Below are 21,782 nucleotides of genomic sequence, written 5' to 3' on the forward strand. Positions count from 1 at the left end.
GAAAATAGTTATTGTTCCTATAACTGTTATAGAATGGTTGTGCCTTTTGGTACTTATTTTGAAAATTTGGCATATTGATTATGTATTTACCTGTAATAAGTATTTCCTGGTAAATATTCAGTCAAGTGAAAGCTTAGCTTCCCGTTGTGTTGTGGCTTCTGGCTCACTTTCCTTTAGCTGTGTACAATTGCTGCCATGGCTTAGTGGTAAACCATATTGAGGAAGTGCAAAGATCCCATAAACTTGTTAATCAGGCTTGCAACAATGACGTGAGTGTGATAAATAACATTTTATTCCTCAGAGCCAGCAAACATGCTAAACAGAATGAGAAAAACTTAGCAAAAGTTAACAAGCTTTCACCTAATAAACTTGGAATTTTACCTGTGCCTCAAATAGTCTTATAACTGCATCTTTTGAAACTTTTTTCCTAACAAGTGCCCCTAGCTTCCTCTTTTTTTTTCTGTAGCTCTAAATTTTAAGTGCTCAAAAAGAGCAATGCTGAGAAAATTGGTGTGAAAGGACATAGAGGCATTATTGGATAAATTGCTGCCGAGTCCAAATCAATGAGTAGAGCCATGCCTGACGGAATCTGTGCATACTGACACTTTTCAGTTCGTCAAAACTGAGTTCTCGGAAATTGATTCAGGGTGCTTTTGTCAACCACTGAATTTCAACCGAGAATGTGAAACCCTGTTCATAAACAAAATCGCAGATCCAATGGTACAAGGAAAAACTATACCCATTGCTTTTTCACAATCTTGTGCATGGTATAATGCAAAAAAGCCAACCACATGATTGCAGTCACTGTATTGCCCCTTAAAAAAGTTAACTGACACAAACACAAGGAAAGTTGAGTTCAATTCCTAGCAGGCAGGCCCACAAAGCTGCCCTTCCATGGCTCAGCCATGCCTAGGCCTAGCCAGGGGAGAAACATCTCTCTCTCTCACCACTTCAAATCACAATGCGCTAACAAAATAAATTAACTACATATAGTTGAGAGTGAAGCATTTAAAATGGAGTGGACAGCCTAACCGAAGTGGAACTCGGATCAAGCGTGGACTAGTACTACGTATGTGTTGCCGAGCTCCCTCAGGCGTAGGAGGAGGTGCCCTGCCGGGCTGCATGCAGGAGGCCCTCCTGCAGGGCCTGGTTGTAGGCCTCGAGCAGGGCGTGCACCTGGTGCCGGATGGGGTGGTAGTTGTACTCGGCCAGCTTGGCCTCCACAAACTCCTGGGCGGCAAAGTTGTTCTGCTCGTGGTGCTGCCAGCGGCGCTCCAGGTTGACCAGCCGCGTGTAGCCCTCCTCCTCGCTCAGCGCCGCCCGTGCCTCATCGTACTGCGCCTGTAGCTCCTCCACCACCTGCACCCGAGGCAGCCACAGGAGCAAAGCTGGGACTGTGCCAGTGGCAGCAGCGGAAGGGCCGTTTGGTGCAATTGGCAGGTATAGGGGATCAGCTGCACGCGGAGAGGGGCGACGTCAAGCCTAGGTGTCAAAACAAGTGCAGGAGGAAATTTGTGCTGAAAGCTTTGCCAACAGAGTCGTCTGAGAATAGTGTGCAGCAGTACCGCTCTAAAGTAGCAGTTGCCTCTAGGCTGCCCCTGTTGTATCTAGCGATGCTCAAAGATCCGAAACATTCAGTTCTAATTGTTCCCTGCTTTCTTACTATTTTTTTTTTTCTCTTCACATCTGTGATGCTCAGTGAGGTGGGGTGCTTAGATTAGAAGTGGGTGGCAAAGAGTGCTGAAAAGTGGGAGGCCTCACCTTTCTAGTGGGCCCTTTCTTTATCTGCAGGGCTTCTTTCTCTGCAATCAACTCTTGCTTCTTCTGCTCTGATGAGCTTCTCAGTTTGTCTAGGTCACTGAAGACAACCATGTCCTGTTCCATGTGTTTTATCTTTTGTCTCAGGCTTTCTAGCTCCTGCTGGACCTTGCTTTCAAGCTGCTCTATCTGGAAATACCGCAACATGACACATCAGCAACTAGCTGGTGCTAATAATTTGAATGGAAAATTTTCCCTTGGTAGTTCCATTATAGTGAAAAGACATTTTCAATCTTTGTTTAAACTTGGTTATTATTTAAACAACCACATTACTTCCACATTAGTTTAAATACCTTGCTTTTGGTTTTAGAGTTGTTTGCACTAGTATAATAAACTACCAACATTTTAAATGTTGTGGAAAGTGCTGCTTAACAAAAGCTACAAGTTGTACTCTTACTTTAGGAGATATTTCCAAGAGAGTAATTAATATTTGCTGCATATATCACTACAGAAACAAAAAGGCAGTGGTCACTTTGTTTTGAGCATCAGTAGCAGCTGTCAGCATAACAGTGAACAAGCAACAAGTCAGAGGATGTCCAGCTTCGAAAGTGTTCTGAGGGTTCTTTCCTTTCACCCCTCTTTCACACAAACACACAGTGCTGGTGACTAAAATTTTCTAAGAATAACTTCATTTTGAGAGAATGCAAAGTCACTACCAGATTCGGCAAAACAAATTCGTATCTTAAGCTGTACTTCAACAGACAAGGGACAGTGCGAAGGAGAGGCTCCTGTGTGTAAACTAATGCTAGTTTACTCAAGGAGCAGGCAGAAATGTCAATGCCAGAGAACTGAGGCTCTAGCCATGCTCTGGTCACTTCAGTTATTAAAATGGTAATGCTTAGATGTGTGGCCTAAACTGGCGGGATCAAATCAGCTTCTAGCCATTAGCAGCTTAAGTGTGCAAGTAAGGCTATTGAAGACATCATATACCTAGAAATGACATTAAGAATGTGCATGATAAATAAATGATACAGTAGTAATGCTTGACATTTTCTCACGTATCACAGTGGTTCTGTGGTTGGAAACTCTTAAACAATGCTGAACCAAATCCAAGTTAAAAATGCGGGGTTTTGAGCAAGGTAACCTTATTTTCCATTCTTTCCCTCACGTGGCTCCTTGGTGTGCACATTTGTAAAATTAGTGCGGAAAGTTGTCCAAATTGCTACTGGGTTAAAGGCATGTTTCCTAGCGCAAAAAAGACGCGAACACCAGAGAAGAATGCAGATGGGACGTGAGGAAACATGCCTCAGTTAACATAAGTAAAAATGATCATGGCATCATGTCATCGGCAAAGACAGCCACCGATTAGAACCACTGTCCAGCGTCCATTGTCAGCGACCCTGATGCTTCATCATTCGAGACGGCCATAATAAACATTGTGTAACTTTTTCCCACTCTTCTATGCACATATAGCCCTTTGATAGATTGATAGTATTGAAACAAATAAATAAATAAAATAAGTACCTTCTGCAAATCCACTGCCAGCTTCTTTTGCTCCAGTCCGAGAGCCGATAATGTCATTTTCGACTTTTCTACTTCACCTTCCTTGAATCTGAAACAACACAATTTTTGCAACATGGCTTATTATCAAAGTTGGATACCACAAAATATTAAGCATGAAAATAGAAAAGAACGTGTAATGTGCACATGTTACGTATAACAAAAGCCAACTGTTGGCAACATTTGATGACAATTCCACATGGGGTTATTTGACACTCCAATTTGGTGACAAGCGATATGGGCGCAACTCATGGTTAGCAGGGCAAGCATATATTAACTCATGATAGTACTGACCATGTGTCAAAAATAAAGGCTGTCAGTTTTTTGCGCATGAAAACCCCACTAACTTCTTGCACTGAAAACCAAGGTAAATGAATCTCCGAAACTTTCCACGTACACACTAAGCAATGTGACAATGTCACACTTTCAGATATCTCGCCGATTAGAAATGATCTTCACAGGGCCTTGCTAGCTTACTTGCCAAAGAAACTTTTTTTCGTGGGTAGGGGAAAAACAAACTAAACAAATAAAGCTACAAACATGTGACACTTGTGAAACTGGCAACAAAGCCAGCAATAACTTGGGACAAAGGAAAAACAAAACAGACAGGTGCTGAAAGGGGAATCTGAACCAGCAAAGAAAGCAGGTGCCTTGATGCGCAATCCCATTTATAACTGCATGTGTGACTTTGCCAATAATTCATTTTTTTTTCTGTACGTTCTTTTAATGTAAAAGCACTTGTTAACTCATCACGTCAAATATCTGGTGTCCCAGACACACAGATGGCAAACAAAATGGCAAATAAGTCTTGGATCGACTCCAATTGTCTGAGGGAAGCTCCTGTAAACACAGCTGAAAGTAACAGCTAAAAAAAATTGCACAAATCCCAGTGTGGGTGAGATGAAGGACCAGGGGCCTCATAATGTAAGGCGAGTTTGTATCCCCAGCACTATCACAGTTTGACGAATTGGCTTGACTAAAGGTGGACATCGCAAATAGGCAGTGGCCTTCGACTTGGAAACGTGTGTTTGAGACATGTACTGAGGCCGGCATGAGTAATTTGAGCATGCTAATTACAGAGTAGCAAAATACGTTTCCGCTCAATGTCCTCTTTGCTTGGCTATGCAAGTGCGAGTATGCACCGAGTAATACTAAACAAGAGAAGAAGAAAAGGACACAAAGGGAAAAGGATAATGATACTTTTGAGAAGACACCTTCAGCAATTGGACAACAGTGCTTTTGCACACTACATTTCTTGGGTAAAGCGTTTTGTTAATTTCACCTTAAGGCAACCACACCAATTTTAAAAGCTGTGCAGCAAGCCTTGGCAACCACTAGGTAAGAATTATTTTGGTTCAGTTCAAATATACCTGTCCTGGGGAGGAAAAAGTGATACAAGTAATTTTTTTGTTTATAAACACTTACACCAGGTCATCCTTGAGCACAGCCATTTCATCTTGGCTTGGCAGAGCCGTGAAATGCGGCAAGAAGCGTGAGCAGCTCTCCAGAAGTTGCACAATTTCCACCTGCAGTGACAGGGCTGATAGCACACCACTGGTACCAATGTCAACTCCACTCAGGTATGCCTTTTATGAAAAGCTTTACAATAATGAGCATGTCTGCAAGACAGGCACCATTTTTTTGTGCTGGTGTTACCATTGCTAAAAAGGATTCACTGAAGATTTCTCGAATGTATAGATTGGGGACACGAGCATCAAAACATTTGGACAATGGCATTGTGATGCCACCAATGCAGCTAGCCCCACTCCAGCTAGATATCTTCGTCTACAAGGCTTTGAGCAGTCTAAGCTTACTTGCTGACCAAGCCCTTTTGCTAGCACACAACTGCCATGTGGACTAAAAGAAAAATATGCAGTGCTTCACTCTGAACAGTAACAACATTTAAAGTGCACAAAAATGTATACCTTAGGCCAGTGGTTTCCCCCACTGTACCATTTTTCTGGGCACCCACATCCCAGCAAGCCCACTTCTCTCTCTTGTGCACGCACGCACGCACACGCGCGCACACACACACACACACACACACACACACACTACCAGAAATCCCTGACACGGACAAAACGAACCAGCCGTGAATGAGTGAAGATGAGCATGTCAAAGGCACAGTGAAGGTTGTGGCATGTGAGTCACTTGATGTACGGCACTTCCTTTCTATATTGCCTGTTGAATGCAATGCCCCTTACCTACAGCTGAGGATAGGGTGTCACAGGTATGTGCCAATTTACAGCCAGTGCTGTTTCAGCACAGCTTGCATCACCTGATTCGTGCTTTCCCCCGCTCTCTAACTCTGAGACTAACAGGGCTTGCCCTTCTTACAATCCTCCAGGGGATTGACTCAGGTACATGGCTGAAAACCATTGCATTCAGTTGCGCTCAGCTTTGTGCCATTATTTCCGAAAATCCCTCCACAATGTACACGGGCAAAAAGTAATGATGTATTGCAAACACTTTTGCACAGAGGTAAAGCACATCAAGAGATCATATTCGCAGAACTTTTGCGGCGGTTATTGTTAGTGCGATATGAGCTAATGTGTTGTTTGTCTTTCTATTACTTTTTCAGTTTAAAAAACCTCCTGCAGTTCAATGGAATTACGGGCTCCACTCAAAATACTGGTCCCATAAGATTTTGGCAAACTATTACATTTTTCACAGCCTATCTGGGTACCCTATATGAACGGGTGAGGCGGTCATTGAACAGACTTTTTTCTGCGCCGCAGCGCACGTCGTGCCTAGTTGGAGCAGAAAGAGTGATTCGGCCATCGAACCTGCAGCTTTTCCTGGCGACTGAGCTCATCCTGGCGAGCCCCGTGGAAGCTCTCCAGGAAGGTGTCCATGGTGTCCTCGCGCTTGCGTAGCTCCCGGTACTTGGCGCGCCGCTCTCCGTTGTGCTCCTCCAACTCCTGGTCGAGCTGAGCCAACTCCTCCTGCAGGGAGCCCAGCCGCTCACGGGCCTCGCTCGCCTGCCTCTCCATGCTCAGCAGCTCGCTGTTGTCCTCCTTCACCTGCAGCAGCCCCCGACAGTGTCCCCCTAAGACGTCTACCCTGAATGCTGTACGCTTAAAATTGCTTCTCATCCAGACAGTGTTTTCAATAAATCTTGCTGTTGGAAATGGCAACCATCAGTTAAACTTGAACGATCTACTAATTCCAGAGCAGAAAAAGAGCAAGCTCAAATTGGGCAGCAGTATCATCGCTGCATATGTATGAGTCAGAAAAAACTTGCTAGCCTGCTTTGGATGGGTGAAAGCATTATGCATGACTTAAATGCACCAGCCCAAACCTTGTGCAAACATGAAAAATGCTCACAACTCATGTTAGAATTTAATCTAATTTTGTAGAAAACTGAGCTATCCCTTGATGCTGAGAGTGAAAGCAGCTGTTAACAAATTAATTCGTAGCAAGTGTGTATAAAGGCTGAAGCATGTGACCATTTTGTTCGAAGCTGACGTTTAAATATCTACAGCCATCACATACGTCTTAGTACGCATCTGACAACCATGGCAAGAATTTATTCCTGCCAGGACCATACTAGCAAAGACGAAGTGTAAGGATTTTGTTTGGGGCAGAGGGGCAGGTGGGGAACATTTGTTCATCACACTTATCAGGTACATTTCGCAATGCTCGGCAACTTTGTACTTACAAGCCACAACTTTGTACCCTCTGTACAAAATGGAAGCAAGGATAGGGCCCGTTATACCAGGATGTTCGTCGTCTGAATTCCTCGTAACAAGAGTCAACCACAGCCAAATTTTCACATGGTTTGCAAGCATTTCAGCTTCTATAGCAGTGCCTGCAGCAAGCCGTTGCAAAGAGCAATGGGCAAGGATGACTTGGGAAACTGTGGTGTACCTGAAGCAGCAGGCGCTCCCTTTCCTGGGCTGGGGTGCCATGCTGCTTCTGTTCTTGCTCCAGGGCTGCTTTCTTCTCTCCTAGTTCTCTCAACCGCTCGTACAGCTTCACAGCCTCCTGCTTCACCTGTGCCACAAGGGAGGCGCACCATTCTTGTTACCAACTTGCTTCGCAGATGGAATTGCCTTCGCATCACTATTCCAGTTATAAAAAATTCTTTTGGAAGCCACTCATTTGGTCGTGCCCTTTTGACCACTCAATTTTCATCAGAGACAGATAAAACTTGACACTCAGAACAACCAGAACGACCATTGGAATAGGATGACCATGACTCATTTCTGCCTCCACCTTACCAATTATGTCAAAGTGCAAAGGCTGTGTTGTGGCTGTTCTAAGTGTCATGCATGTTTATCCCAGCACTTGTTTCACAGACTCATATTTCAAAGTCTCTTGCGCCATATCACAGTACGTGTTTCAAAGTCTCTTGCACCATGTCACAGCACGTGTTTCAAAGTCTCTTGCACCATATGGTAAGCAAAAAAGACCAACCCATGGCTCTACATCAGTGATGTTCCGTGCGGGGAATTTTCCCCTTTTTTGGAGAATTTTCGTCTGTAATTCTGGCCAAAAGGGAAAAAGAAAATCTTTAATATATGGAGGGATTTTTCGAACTCGTGGAGTAAAAAAGAAAAATAATGTCAGCAACCGGACTTTGGATCATTTATAACTTTGTTTTCTTTTAAGAAGTTTCCTTAACACTTCGTTGGATTTGTGTTCAAATATCCGCAGCTGTGCTTACGCAAGCCACAAGCATCCACGGCCGCTTCCAATACAGTTCATAAAACAGGAGTGAGCATAGAGGAAAGAACACTCCATGAGGAAGAGCTAGTAAAGCGTGAAGCGGCAGCAGCTGAAGGGCTGTGCAATATACAAAAAAGTATTTCGTGTGCGCCTTAGTCCGCTTGCTCGCAGCCAACAAGAGGTGGCACCAGAGTACCGGCGCTGAGCTAAAATTACCTGATTACCCAATAATGTCTTGTTCATTTTCATAAGGGCAGTTTGTACTTAGATCCTTAGCATGAAAAGTAAGCATGCTGTTTGGCACAAAACATGAAATGCAATGCATAGTCAAAGGATGTTGAGCGGCAGATGTAGAGGAATTTAGTTCACATTGAAACTTTCATTCTCTGAATGGTATCTGCATCCGGAAGGCTACGTAAAGTAGACCTAGGTGTCTAGCCAACGCCGAAAACCGAACAGGAATCCACGTAAAGATCTGTCAGTTGAAGAAAGAGAACGCAGGGAATTTCGCAGGGAATTCCTGAGAAACCTGCGGGGAAAATATGCTAAAAATAGGGAATTTCTGAACCGAGAAATGGGAATTTTTCGCCCCAGTACGGAACATCACTGCTCTACATGTCTGTACCACATGGGCATGATGGCTAGGCCTCGCAAAGTAAAGCCATCCACATGTACTTTATTGCCTCATCAAATGCAACGAAGAATTGCTGTTATGAAGATGTTTGTGGAGAAGAATGAAAGTGCCAGTAAAACAATTTAGTCACAAACAGTAGCTCAAAAGTGCTTTATGATCATTGAAGTACATGTGGATGGCTTTACTTTGCAAGGCCTAGCCATCATGCCCATATGGTACAGACATGTAAAGCCACGAATTGGTGTTTTTTGCCAACCATATGGTGCAAGAGACTGGGAAACACGCAACCGCCAATTACTCGTTGGAGTGAAAAATTACCATAAAAAGTGGTGAGAGCAGGCTGTGATCATATCACAGGTCACGTAAGTTCTATGTGGACACAACACAGCACCAATTACCCTCACAAGTGTAGCTATCAGTGGCGTAGCCAGGGGGGGGCTGACCGGGCTTCAGCCCCCCCCGAAAATTTTCCGGCCGTCGCCGGTCTGCCTATATATGCCTGGTACGTCGCCTGCGAACAAAGCTGCATATCCTTTGAAAGTGCCACTAGTAGAAGCATTCACGACTCAATGTCTTCCCTACGCAAGGGTGTTTACACAAAACCACGGCCGGACTCGACTCTTTTTCCGCGCTGCGGAAAGGGAGTCGAGTCCGGCCGTGACAAAATGAAGCCCCTGAAGGGTGCGAACCGCTGAGGGATGATTGCGGAGGGGGGCAGCCCTGAAAGCCACGGCGCCTTCAGGTAAGCTCAGCGCACGGGACGACACAGGCATGCGTTGTGTCCCTTTGTGCGAGACATGTGGCAACACAGAGAATAATAGGCCGGCTGAGTACTTCTCAGCAGAGGAGATTGACTCGGCCGGGGAAGCAAGGAGTGGTCCGCACTAATTAACTCGCGGCGAAAAAAAAAGAGGGACCGCCGGTCATTGATGGTTGAAGACTGGTACGATGCAGGCCCGTAAGGGAACAGACGATCTTTGTATGTTAAGCAGAACAACGTGCACGCGGCGGTGGCTGACCACGGCCGCTCCATCTCCTAGAAAAGGGGAGATCAAGCGGCCGTGGGCACGTGCACATTCAAGACTCGTACGTGCAAGGTAACTGAAGAATGCGATGGGGCTACGTAATGGATGAAACATGCAGTTTAGCTGGATGAATGTCGTGCGCGGGCAAAGGGCCTTTGCGAATGAGACACACAGCAAGGTACGCCCCTCTTCCTCGCGTCAGCCCTTCATTCTTCCTTTTTCACGTTTCTGTCGAGCCCGGGAGGGTTTTGTTGGAGTGGGCTCAGACTGCGCGCACTGAGTGTCCCCTTCAGACGGCGATGCTGCGACAATCAATTTCACCCCTGCGATTAGGCAGCTTTGTTCGGCGGTATTCTCCCCTAACCTAGGAAACTGGAGAACAGCGGTTCGACAAAAAAGGCGCGCTGCAGCTCCCCGAGCCAGTCCCAGACTTTATCCTAAATGTGAAGGCACCGCGGTCACCAGCCCTGCCACAGGCAGACGACGTCGCGAGAGTAACAACGATCAGGTGGCCATATTCTACCTCGATCACAACTAAAGCCCCTCCACTGCGTCCACGGCCGCTTTTTCTCTGGACGGCGGCTGCCCAGAGCAGTGTATATTAAGGGCCTGAAACACAACGGCAATATGTCGCGAGGATAGAAGCGCCCCTGGTTTTGAGAAGCTCATGTTCCAAGTGCCAACACCCAAAAGAGGCCTCGAATTGTAAGTCATTTCCTTCCAGTGATTAATCCTTCCATGATCACTGATGTCTTTTGATGATGGAGGTTGCATTGTACGTTAAGTTGTGCTGTGCAGATCAGTTATGCATTCTCTGATATTTAAATAATAATTTCTTTATATTTATATGATGCCCCAGTACCTTGCGCCTGCGAGCTAAAATTGTGTATTTCGTTTTATTCCGAATGCAGTATTTGCGTTTGAATTGGTTGTTAAAAGCGCCACGGTGGAGCGGATAGGTGATTTTGAATGAGGGAAAACGTAAATTCAACTCCTGTAACGCCTAAATATTTTATTATGCAGGAAGTTGGAGAGGGTTACTCAGAGTGTATCGGGACAGCGTGAGTATCAGTACATGAAGAGTGAAAAATATATTTGTTCTGGCTGCAGTTTTAATAGTTTGCTTTTACTGGAACGAAACTCCATGTGATGTAGCCGCTGTTGCATTGTGTGCGCGTTATCGGGACTTTTGTTACCGCGTTTATTATCTACGCGTGCATCGACTGCTACACCCAATTTTAAACCCATAGTAGCGTACGTGCACAGCGCAAGTGAAGGACCTTCGTACTGGTGGCGAAGAAACGAACGTGCCTTTCTGGTAGAATTTTCCTTTAACTCTTCCTGGCCTTCTTTGAAGTTCTGTGGACGCAGGAGTATCGTTCTTTCAAGGCTCAATCGGTCGTGCAAGACAACATAATTTCCTAATTAAATAAACGGGCTACAGACAGCAGGCCCCCTCAAGAGCACCAGCACACCTCCGCCCTCCTCCTCCGCTCACCCCTCACCCCCCCCCCCCCCCCCCCCCCCCCCCGCACACACACATACGGGTGCGCGCTGTTGTCTTTATTCCTGAATCCACAACTGCTACTTATACATTCTAAAATGTTGCATGAAGGACATTTTGAGCAATCGTCAGCATTTCCTAAGTAACCGAAATGACCGAGGAATTATCACGGTAAACAACTTTGCAACTTTTAGCCAATCTATCCTGTCGTATAGCCTGAAACCATGCTTCAGTTTCAACATCACGCTCGCTGTCAACCAAGTTTAACTATCTCATTACTGTCCGCTTCATGCTGAAGCATGGTAGTCTTTGATCTTTCTGTATACGGGGCCATGCCAATGCGCATGGTTTCTTGGTGCACTCCGGAAAACAAAATGCTGACTTGTTTCGCGCATCGCACCACGCCCGAAGGTCATGCTGGCTCTGCACAGCTGCCCAATCCTCCGTTTTCTGGTGGGCCAAGGAGATTCCCAACATAATTTCCATTTCCCGCGTCTCTAACAAAAACTACAAAACTCATGTGCGCCCTATACATTCCAGAGCCACCCATGCTTATGCACTGATATTTTTTTATCGTTTAGCTTTAAAACCGGCAGTCTGTACTCGGCTGAAAAGTGGCAGTGCACGCGTCAGCTAAAAAAGTATGTCCTTTCATTAAAGTTTGAAACCAAAATGGTAGGACCGCATTATAACTCTTTCCTCAGATCTCACGACAAAATTCAAAACAGCAATATTTTGCTCAGATTGCACAGAACATGCCTAACCGCAAGAGTACGGTCAGGCATCGTCGTCTTTGCGTTACTATTTTTTCTTGCTAAATATAAAGTTCGATACAGCATCGAATGGTGAACTTTGCAGTGACTTGCTCTACCTCATCTAGGAGTGGTAGCTAAATGGGGTAACTGCTCCAGAAAAGTTACTGGATAGTACACGCCTTCAGGCAGACTATAGGGCATTTATGCACGAAGCATTGAAAACTTGACAGGTAATAATGCAACTATTTGAGAACACCAAGCTCATTACAGCAGACTCTACATTTAGGCTGTGCCGAAATGTAAACCAGATCCATTATGTTACAAAGCACAAGCTTCTCATGTCCGCCCGGAGACCTTATAGAAGCTACGAAATGGACTGTGTTGAGACTCAAAACAGAAGCGCAAATTTAAACTGGCATGACTTAACAAATACCAATGGCTGAATTATTACGCTTTGGTGTGGACTAATCTTGCCATGTTCATGTAATTTTCGTGCTTAACAGCGCTGTCATTGCGCATGATGTCTGTGTGTTTAGGGTTGATATTTGTTAAAATTATTGCTAGAGATATAACGCTTCTTGTATGTATAATTCATAGCCTCTCATTTTTTAAAGATAAGATCTGCGCTACAGATAACGCAAGTGCATAGAATCGATGTATACTGCACAGAATGAGCTCCATTGGCCTGACACTGGCCGCTACTGTGCAGGCGTACGCAAAACATTTTATTTTGCATTTTGGACAAGGACAACTAAATAAAAAAAAATCTAATTCTTACGGCCTACGTCATTTTATTGCGGTTGTCACACCTATCATACTCCACACGTTGAGATAAAGCAAGTAATTGCATGAAACTATGGCCGTTTAATGCAATGCCTGCACAAGGTTCCTGTGCGTGCAATGTACGTCCCGTATCATGGGCAGAGATTTGTACCACGTGGTCTGCGGATTTCCGCCCAGTTTACAACTTCAGCTGGCACAAATACAATCATAATCAACACCAATATCATGAGAGAACCTTAAAGAGCCTTTTAAAGACAAAATACAACCTTGTTCAATTGAATAGCAACTAGCCTTTGGTAACTCGTACAGCTCCATTCCAATCACAGGCGTTTTTTAAACCGAAGCAATGCAACAAATGTCAAAATTTTTTAAATTTAGCGCTGCAGTGAAGTGATATCGGCAGGAGTGGTATATATATAGGCTAGCACTAACGCGTAGTTATGAGTGTGTTAACTGCACGTTAGAATTCAAATGATAAGATCAATGGACCGTCTACAATCGCGCAATCATGTTCCTTGGCGGTGACTTAAGTCGTTGGGCGCCAATCGTACCAACAAGATCCTGAACTGTCATAGTGAAATCGCCGCCGGAAAGTGGGCGGGGATTCGCCATTGCTTCAAACGTTTAATTTAATATTTTGATTATTCCTTTGAAGATTGCGATAAAACTGGTATCATTGATATCGGGACAAGGCAGACTTTTGAATGAACCAAACATGTATTTTATCTTCATAGCCTTTAAGGGTGCTTGCAAACTACCGCACTTTTTTTGTTCGGGGGGGGGGGGGACGAGAACAATCTTAGCCCCCCCCGAACAAAAATCCTGGCTACGCGCCTGGTAGCTATACAATATTCCAGCGTGTAAAAAGTTTCTGTGAGAGATGGACTGGGACTGAATGAAAGTGAAAAACCATCTCTACTTTCTGGTTTCCACAGAAACTAAAAAACATCACTTTGCTAAAACAATAGTGAGCTCTGAATAGGTATTAGTAATCAGAACCACCCCACAAGCCACAAATTAAAGGTGAATAAAAACCAATTATGAAATTGATTTTGAATAAATAATTCCCTCTACAACATGCCTAACAAGTTTGCATCAAAAATAGAGGTGTACGAATATTCGAAACTTTGCGTACTGCACTAATACTGTTTTCTATTCAATTCAACTCACAGCGCGGTTACACCGTTAGAGCAATTAAAGTTGGCTCTGTTGCTCACAACATAGAAACTTTCAAGCTTCACCACATGGCATGCCTCTTCGGTTGGCTTTTTCACACGATACTGAGGCTGTGCAAGAAAGCCTTGCATGTTACAAGTGCATGCTAACCACCATGTAATCATTTTAACTAATTACCTGGTAGATATAAATACCAGAGCACAATTGCAGGTGCTAGCAAAAAGAAATGGTACGGCTAGTCTCAACATGTTCACTTCTTATAGCTTAATCAAAATAACATGAGCACAGTCATGACATGCAGGTCAGCAATGTATAGTTGCGCATTGTCATTTTGTATTGAAAGAGACCAGACAGGCTAGCTTACCGGAGACAACGAAACATCTTCTTCTAAAGCATTCTTCTGCAATGTAAGACTCTGAAGCTGATGCTGCAGTCTGTCGAGCTGCTCTACAAGTGACTGGTTGATGTCCTTTTGCTCTGTATACCTAAAATAAAAAGGATGTAAAATAGTAAGGAAACATGGCACATTACTGAAAAGATCACTGTTCACCGATAGAATGACAAGATGATTATTTAAAGCTTTCTGGTACACTGAATTTGCTATGGTACACGCTGCCCTCACTGGAACAGCACATTCCACTTCAGAGGTTCCATCCTCGATTTTCTTCACCGTTTCCCTTTTGCAGGAGCACCAAAGTTGCAAAACTGGCGCACATACTCAGAGGGAAAAAGAAAAAGGCAACTCCCACGCTTTCGCTCGCTTTGCCACAAACTATTTGAAAAAGCAGTCGCATGCGTGGCCCATCTTCCCTTGTATTGCCACAAAGCCCTGGCCTTTTTCTAGATGGTGTAGTGCTACTCCAGGCTTACAATGCCGCACTGATCACCTTTGTACTCCTCTTTTCAGCTCTATGCTGCATGCCAAGCTCCCATCTTCCCTTCAAGTGCATTAGAAACATGAACTCTGTGTGGTCAAATCAATAGGGCTTCCACAGCATGAGGCACTACTGCCTCTGCATTGCAAACACAGAAGGTGTTTTTTCAACCAAATTTCATGCTGGAAGCCATCACAAAGCATCACAGAAGGCCGAAATGCTCAGCGCTGATGGAAGTGTGACACGTTGAACACAGTTCATCGTCCTGTTTCTGAAGTCCGCTCCTACTGTGCTGTTTTTTTGTCCCACAAAACAATCCTGTCCTGTTTTTGCAGGACTGCATAGTTTCAAAGTTGGCACCAAGCAAGTTGATAAAACCAAAGGTGTGCCTTCTCGCTACAAGTATATTTTACAAATATAACCTTAGGTACTTTAAAATACTTACCAAAAGAGTAAGATTTACATGTATTCTTACCAAACAACGCTTTGAAGTTTCTTACCGAAGACGGCTTTGAGGGGGCATTATTTCACCAGTGGACCATTGTCAAGCACAGCATTGAAAAGAAACTAGAAGATTGGAACTCTTCGGATATTTTGGTTTCTGTGAGATGGGTGCATCTTTAAAAAGATGACAACAGAGGATATACGCTGTGCCGAGATTTCTCGCGTCGCGGAATTTCCCTGTGTTTTCCTGGAACCAGGGCTCTAGTGAAGCACATTTTTTTTCATTGGCAGCTAGACGTGGACATTAACCTGCTGTCAACATTGTGTGTAGTTGTGCCCGAACTTTCTGTAGAAGTGCGAAGAATTTTGCAACCGAGCCTTGTGGAATAAAAAAAAATCCCGGGCCATCTCCACTGACATGAAACCTGGGGAGGGGCGAAGCATGCAGTGTATGAGTGTATGCTTGGTGCCTTGGCATTTTTGCCAATGGAAATGAAACCGCTGGGGGGTAAAGGTATATAGGTTTGCTGTAAAAGTTCTCGCGCCTTTGAAGCACGAAGCATTCTAGCGCACGGCGTAAATGAGTGTCCCAGTGCTTTAGTACTGTGAATGTATGAGACGACGGTTACGACGACGACATTAGATGCTGACAGCACGAGCCTAAGGGGCTCCGCCCCTAAAAAAATAAATCGTTGGCAAAATACACCAATGAAGGACCCGACACAGGACCTCCGAAATGAATGCACGTAATTGAACTGCGAGTGGGATTGTTCCGTCTTGCATTAAAAAGTTTTCTCGCAATCTAACCGTTTTGTCTGTTGTACTCTCTCTCTCTCTCTCTGTCCCTCCCTCCCTCCCTCCCTCCCCCGCTGGTGTGTCCCATTTTCTACCTCCATAAATATGGTCACCTAATGTATAAAAAGATTTCAGGACCATGGGACTCCAATCTGCATTTTTATGGTCCGTAAGTACGCTATCTGGGAACTCACGAGAACAATGAAAGGATTTCTACTGATGGCTGTGAGATGACCGATACGTTCTTGTAAGGAATTGGCCACGAAGCTAGAAAGGGCCCACCACAGATTTTGAAGCTTCTGGTCATCAGATATGTCAAAGAAAAATCAACTCAGCAGGACTAAGCCAGAATGATGGTGATACTGATAGGGATTATGGCGGTCAACGAGCTTTATTTTTTTATCCACATTAGCTCTACAGTATCTACCTAGCTTCTTGGGCAATAACCTGCATAGACAGGTGCGATATCATAGCTACAACTATCCGCATTAACTATGAGATTGCTATATAGTTTATAGCACAATGATGTGCCCTCACAGGGCAGTAGCCAAGAAGCCAGAAATTGCGCATTTATATTAGGAGTAACCTTCCGCCATGGTATCTCAACACTGGCAGTGAGAAGTGCATACTTGCTTTATAAGGTACACGGCCTAGCAAGGAACTTGCCAAGAAGCTAGAAATAACCCACCATACTTGCTGAAGAAAAATTATTTCAAGAATCAGGAAGACTAAGCATGTTAGAGTTCATCCACCTTAAGCTCAGCTTATTCTATGCTCTCCAGTCTCTGTCATTATGATCAAACTTGCTTTGACGAAAGATTCTCTCTGGATTATTACCTTTATGGGGTGCCCGGTGATTTTAGTGACAGACAGACTGAACATTAAAGACAAGCTCTGACCACAGTAATAGCAAGCTGTTTTGCTGTCACTCGACATCTGCAACATGGGGGGAACTCAACTACCGCTAAGGAAAATACAATAAGAGAAGATTGCTGTTGTTTTGTTTATAGCCTACATCACGCAGGCTATAAATGGTCACTAAAATTATGGGTGTGATGAAGGTATCTCTTGGATATTTTAAAAATGCTAGCATAGTATTTGAAGAGAATTGCTGCAGGTTGAGGCACTGCCCACAAGTTAAATGTTAGACAGTTTTTTTGTCATGCAGTTAGCTAGCACCAAATAATGTTTAAACAGAAAATATTGTGGCCTTGATGGAAACAAGCACAGGCTGCTGCACAAGCACATTGACTATTCCGTGGGATCTGATTTCTGTTTCTTGGAAATGAAGGGGGCCCAAACGTTTCTGCTATGCATGCCATATGCTTCCACTTCCAAGCGCACGGGCCACCAAACACTTTCCAACCTTTGCTGCACCTCCACCCCACTGGCTGGCCTCCCCTGTGCTTTAAACACGCCATTAGTCACAGCTCGCACTGACACGTGGTCGAAAGCAGCAATGAATGAGTAACGTCCCGCCTCTGAAGAGGTGTTGATTTTTGGATGGCTGGCGAGAGTGCTGCTGCTTCAGCGATATCAAGCCTCAATTGCCTTGCCAACCATGCCCTGGCCTCTTTCAAAGTGACACAGCACTCAATATATCCCAGTTGAGCTCAATTAACCTCATGGCACCACTAACAGCTAGTCGAAAGGGCAACCCAGCTCGCATTGAAAAAATAAAGAGGCAATGGTCCCAGTATAAAGTGTTATGAAGAGTGACACACAGCTGCCTTCAAATCCCTTAAATTCTCATCACAATCATCTGTCATTCACATCTATATTTAGTATTACATTGTAATTTTTTGCTTCTTTAAGGAAAATAAGGACCAGCAGCCATGCTAGCGTCGCCTGTTGACTGCTGCAGGCACAACATCTATGTTGGAGGAGCAATGAGACACTTTGAAGTAGTGTTAATGCAATGCCCCGTTAAACACCCCCAGTAGCATCTCATCTCGGCCTTCCATGGCAAATTTTTTTTTTTTTTTTCCTTTTTCAAGAAGCCAGAATAACATCAACTGACCAACGGTAAACAGAACATACCATACTGCAATTACTGTGCATTGTTAGAAAAAGAAATGGGTAAAAAATATTTGTAGATATTGTCGTGCCATGAGAAGATAACAAAGGCAGTGGCGCGTAGCATTGTGCACAAAACACACAACGCCGAAGCTGTGGGAGATGCCACGCAACAATATTTTAAAAGACAGCTTAAGGGCCTCTCATTTGCGGTAAAGCTGGGCTAGTTTGTGCACATTTTAAGATGGAAGTGTTTCATTCCTGGATGCACGAAGGTTTCAGTGACGACATATCCGTCATGCAAATAACGCCAGTACAACGAAGCAACCGGCCTGTAAAGGGTGCATTCCTGCACACAGGGTCTTCTTGCGGGGAAGCAACCTTTAGTACTAAAGAGTACGTTATACTTAGGGTTGTTCGTTTTCGGGTTTTATATTTTAACACAAAAGTGTTCTTAGCAGGGATACACCAAGATTTCACTGACGTCATATCCGTGACGGAAATGACACCAGTACACCTTTGCCGAAGTGACCTGCCAGCAGGACATTGCTTGCCAAGCACACCCACAATACAGCCGCCGACCCACAAATCGTGCTCAGCTGCAGATTTAGCTGCACATTTCACTTTCGTGTTTTACCGATTCCCGTGACAAAGCAATCAACCACAGTTTTTAACTTTTTGCATTGCTCCTAGGGATCTGGCAAAAATCGTGTGGCCAGGAAGAAAATAAGGGCTTTCTTTTTTGTGGCTTGGCGTAATTAGAGAATAACTGTTCAGCAACATGTAAAATTAGCAGTATGAGCACTTTGTTCTGCCATCACTTCAAGCAAGAATTATATTTCTGCCAAAGTAAAAAAAATTCAGGGGAAGATGAAGCAAATGTGTTGAAAATTATAGTTGCAGAATCCCTGCAGTAATGCTCCTATAGCTGTGGACAATTGAACTATGCATTTACAACATCGTACCTGTGGCGTAGTTCTGGCTTCATTGCTGCAATTATGTTGTCTGCCATGTTCCTTTCCTGCTCGATTTCTACTTCAAGCTGCCGAAGCTGCCGCTCCCGATCTTGCCTCTGTTCAAAAAGCAGTTCTACACTCTTTGCCTCCTGGTCATTCTGGCCCTGAAAGACATGAAGCGAAAATTTTCAGGAAGTTTTGGACAGTGCAGTGCATAATTCAAATGGCAATTTCTTCCTTCTCTGCTCAAGGAAAGAATGCTGACCTAAAGCAGTGTTGCCACTAAATTTTCACTTTTTGGTTTTGATGCTGCAAACAACTCTTTACCTACAAATCATAAAAATCAAGCCAAAAGCGGCCAGCATAGAAATGATTACAACGCATTCATTTGAAGCAGTTTCAGGCAGCGGAAAGTCTTTCAACATGCTGACAGTGATTTGACTACTGCAGGAAATCTGAGGTAGCTCACTGGAAAAAATAAAAGGGGGCGCAAAACAGATGAAGACTAAGTAGACACAAAAAACACATATGACGCCTCTATGTGTTCTTTGAGTCTACTTTGTCTTCGTCTGCTTATCGCCCCTTTTATTCTTTCCAGTAAGGATGCACCAACTAGCTCAACAAGTTTTGTTGACGTAGCTCGCAGCTGGGACAATTAAAATTGCTTTTTGATACATTTTCAGCCACGGCTGGCTGCAAAAATTGCTGGAAGGCATCTCCACAAACTACAAAAGCTAATTATAACATTCTTTAGGATCCTGAATTTGGTGTCAGTACTCCTGAAATTAACATACGTCACATGAAGATAAGCTGAAAAAATTCGAGTTTAGTTTTTCATGCACCAGAGTACATTAGCAGAGGTGCTATAGCCCTCCACAATAGTACCTGGACTATTGTGGAGGGCGATTGTGGTATTGTGGAGGGCAACGAAGTAATATAGGCTGCCAAGAGTTTTCCAAACTGCACAGAAATTTTGTGGACACAGTTGCTTCTAAATTCAGCCTCTATTAAATACGCGTGCATGCAAGAACAAGTTACAACAATCATGGAGCTACCGTGGTTAATGTGAAGAATAAATGCAACCTGCAGGCGAAACTTCAGCTGACAGGCATTGTAAATTTTTAGTTGAGCACGCTTTGCCAAAAATTAGTTATATTTACGGAGCTATACAAGGCTTATAAGGGGCACCGTGGACTAATTTAGGAACACTTAGGTTTCTTTGTTGTCCTACGTGTTTTGGGTGACAAATAATTTTTTTAGAAAGTTCAGAGTGAAAAGGGAAGTAAGGGCAATGTAATGACACAAACAAACTGTGCATGCCTTCCTTGTCCCTTTTCGTTGCTTTTTATGGCGATTGCCTGTAAGTCTGACAAGGAGCATGGCAAAGAGTTATAATGAGTGTAACAAGGGGAACCACAAGAAGTGGAACAAGCACAGCGACGAGGATATGTCAGGCAGTGGCAAGGAAACTGAGCACGTGCAGGTAGACACGAAAAGTAACCCAAACCATCCCACTTTGGGCCTGCATCTTGATAATCGGCTGAGACTTTTCTCCTTATTTATAAGACTGTGGAGAAACATGTAAATAAATTGAAGGGCCTGTCCTCATAATGCAGCGTGGCTTTGCAGTGCAGGTGTTCGGTAATGAATTTGGCGAAAACGAGGAGAATTATGACGAGTGGCTGCATCCCTATAATTTGCTACGAAAAGAATAATTTTAAAGCTGTTTCTTAACGATAAGAAATAAGGTTCCGCATCCCTGCTGTCCCTCTAAAACTCGTGTTACGGTCAGCTGCTCATGTCGGCACAGCCAATGTTAACCTTTAGCAAATACCACGCAAAAAGATATATATATATATATACAGAGAGAGAGAGAGAGAGAGAGAGAGAGAGAGAGAGAGAGAGAGAGAGAGAGAGAGAGAGAGAGAGAGAGAGAGAGAGAGAGAGAGAGAGAGAGAGAGAGAGAGAGAGAGAGAGAGAGAGAGAGAGAGAGAGAGAGAGGAAAATCATGTCCTTAATCACTTTGAGCTCTCTGTACTCCTCCTTGACGTCTTCCATGTCCGCATCCGTGTTTAACTTGTCAACCAGTAAGTTGTAGTCAGCCATTTCGCCTTGCAACTCCTTCAATTCAGCAGTCAACGCTTCTGCTTTCTTTTCGTACGAGGAGTAAGTAGCTTGCTCCTGCGAAAGCGATTCGTTGTCACGCAGTAGACGACTCGTCTCTGCGTTTAGTTCCATCATTTTCCCTCTCAGCAAGCCTATAAAGTAAGTCTTGTCTTGAATCTGTCTCTGAGATATTTTTAGCGCTGTTTTCGGGGCTACAAGGCCATGCTGCGTCATTGGGCGCTCGGCTATGTTCATTTGCGAAAGCATTGCAGTAGGAGGGCCGGTGCGCGTGCCGGGACGTCCGCTGAGGCGACTGAGTGAGCCCATCAGCCCAGCGCGCTGAGTCGCAGCCGTGAACGAGCGCGCGCTAGGAGACGGAGGCCTGTTGGAGGACGACGTTGTAGGTCTTGATTCCATCTTCCAACAGCTCTAGACGCCGGGCACAGTCAACTTGCGGGCATACGGAAGGGAGACGTTTTACGTGCCTATTTCCAACCCCAAAAGCGCGCCTTCATTTCGCGTTTGTTAGCGGTTGCCATAGAAACTAAAGACCACAGAAACACGAAAATTAATGTTAGTAAATACTACCACGTACCATTAACGACATCCGCGGTTTTCCCGCAAAAAAGCAAAATCTTAAGAACACAAAAAACTAAAAAAAGGTTGTTCTTTATAAAAAAAAAGTATATGACACAATTTTGCGTTGCTTTCTACAATAGTGTAT

General features: G+C 44.2%; 1 protein-coding gene across 1 annotated transcript; it reads right to left on the reverse strand.

The window, feature by feature from the left end:
* Position 1: 1 nt before the first annotated feature.
* On the reverse strand, positions 2-21,680 carry LOC144155560 (intraflagellar transport protein 74 homolog). Its single transcript, XM_077687080.1, has 9 exons — positions 20,975-21,680; positions 18,962-19,116; positions 14,231-14,351; positions 7,189-7,314; positions 6,105-6,341; positions 4,744-4,844; positions 3,283-3,370; positions 1,762-1,947; positions 2-1,359 (listed from the first exon to the last, which is right to left on the reverse strand). The coding sequence occupies exons 1-9, from the start codon at positions 21,473-21,475 to the stop codon at positions 1,090-1,092; spliced, it is 1,785 nt and encodes a 594-aa protein (XP_077543206.1). The 5' UTR covers positions 21,476-21,680; the 3' UTR covers positions 2-1,089.
* Positions 21,681-21,782: the final 102 nt, after the last annotated feature.

This window comes from Haemaphysalis longicornis, unplaced genomic scaffold (genome assembly GCF_048455015.1).
Source record: "Haemaphysalis longicornis isolate Haplotype H1 unplaced genomic scaffold, Haemaphysalis longicornis Haplotype H1 scaffold_1, whole genome shotgun sequence".
Classification (NCBI taxonomy): Eukaryota; Metazoa; Arthropoda; class Arachnida; order Ixodida; family Ixodidae; genus Haemaphysalis; species Haemaphysalis longicornis.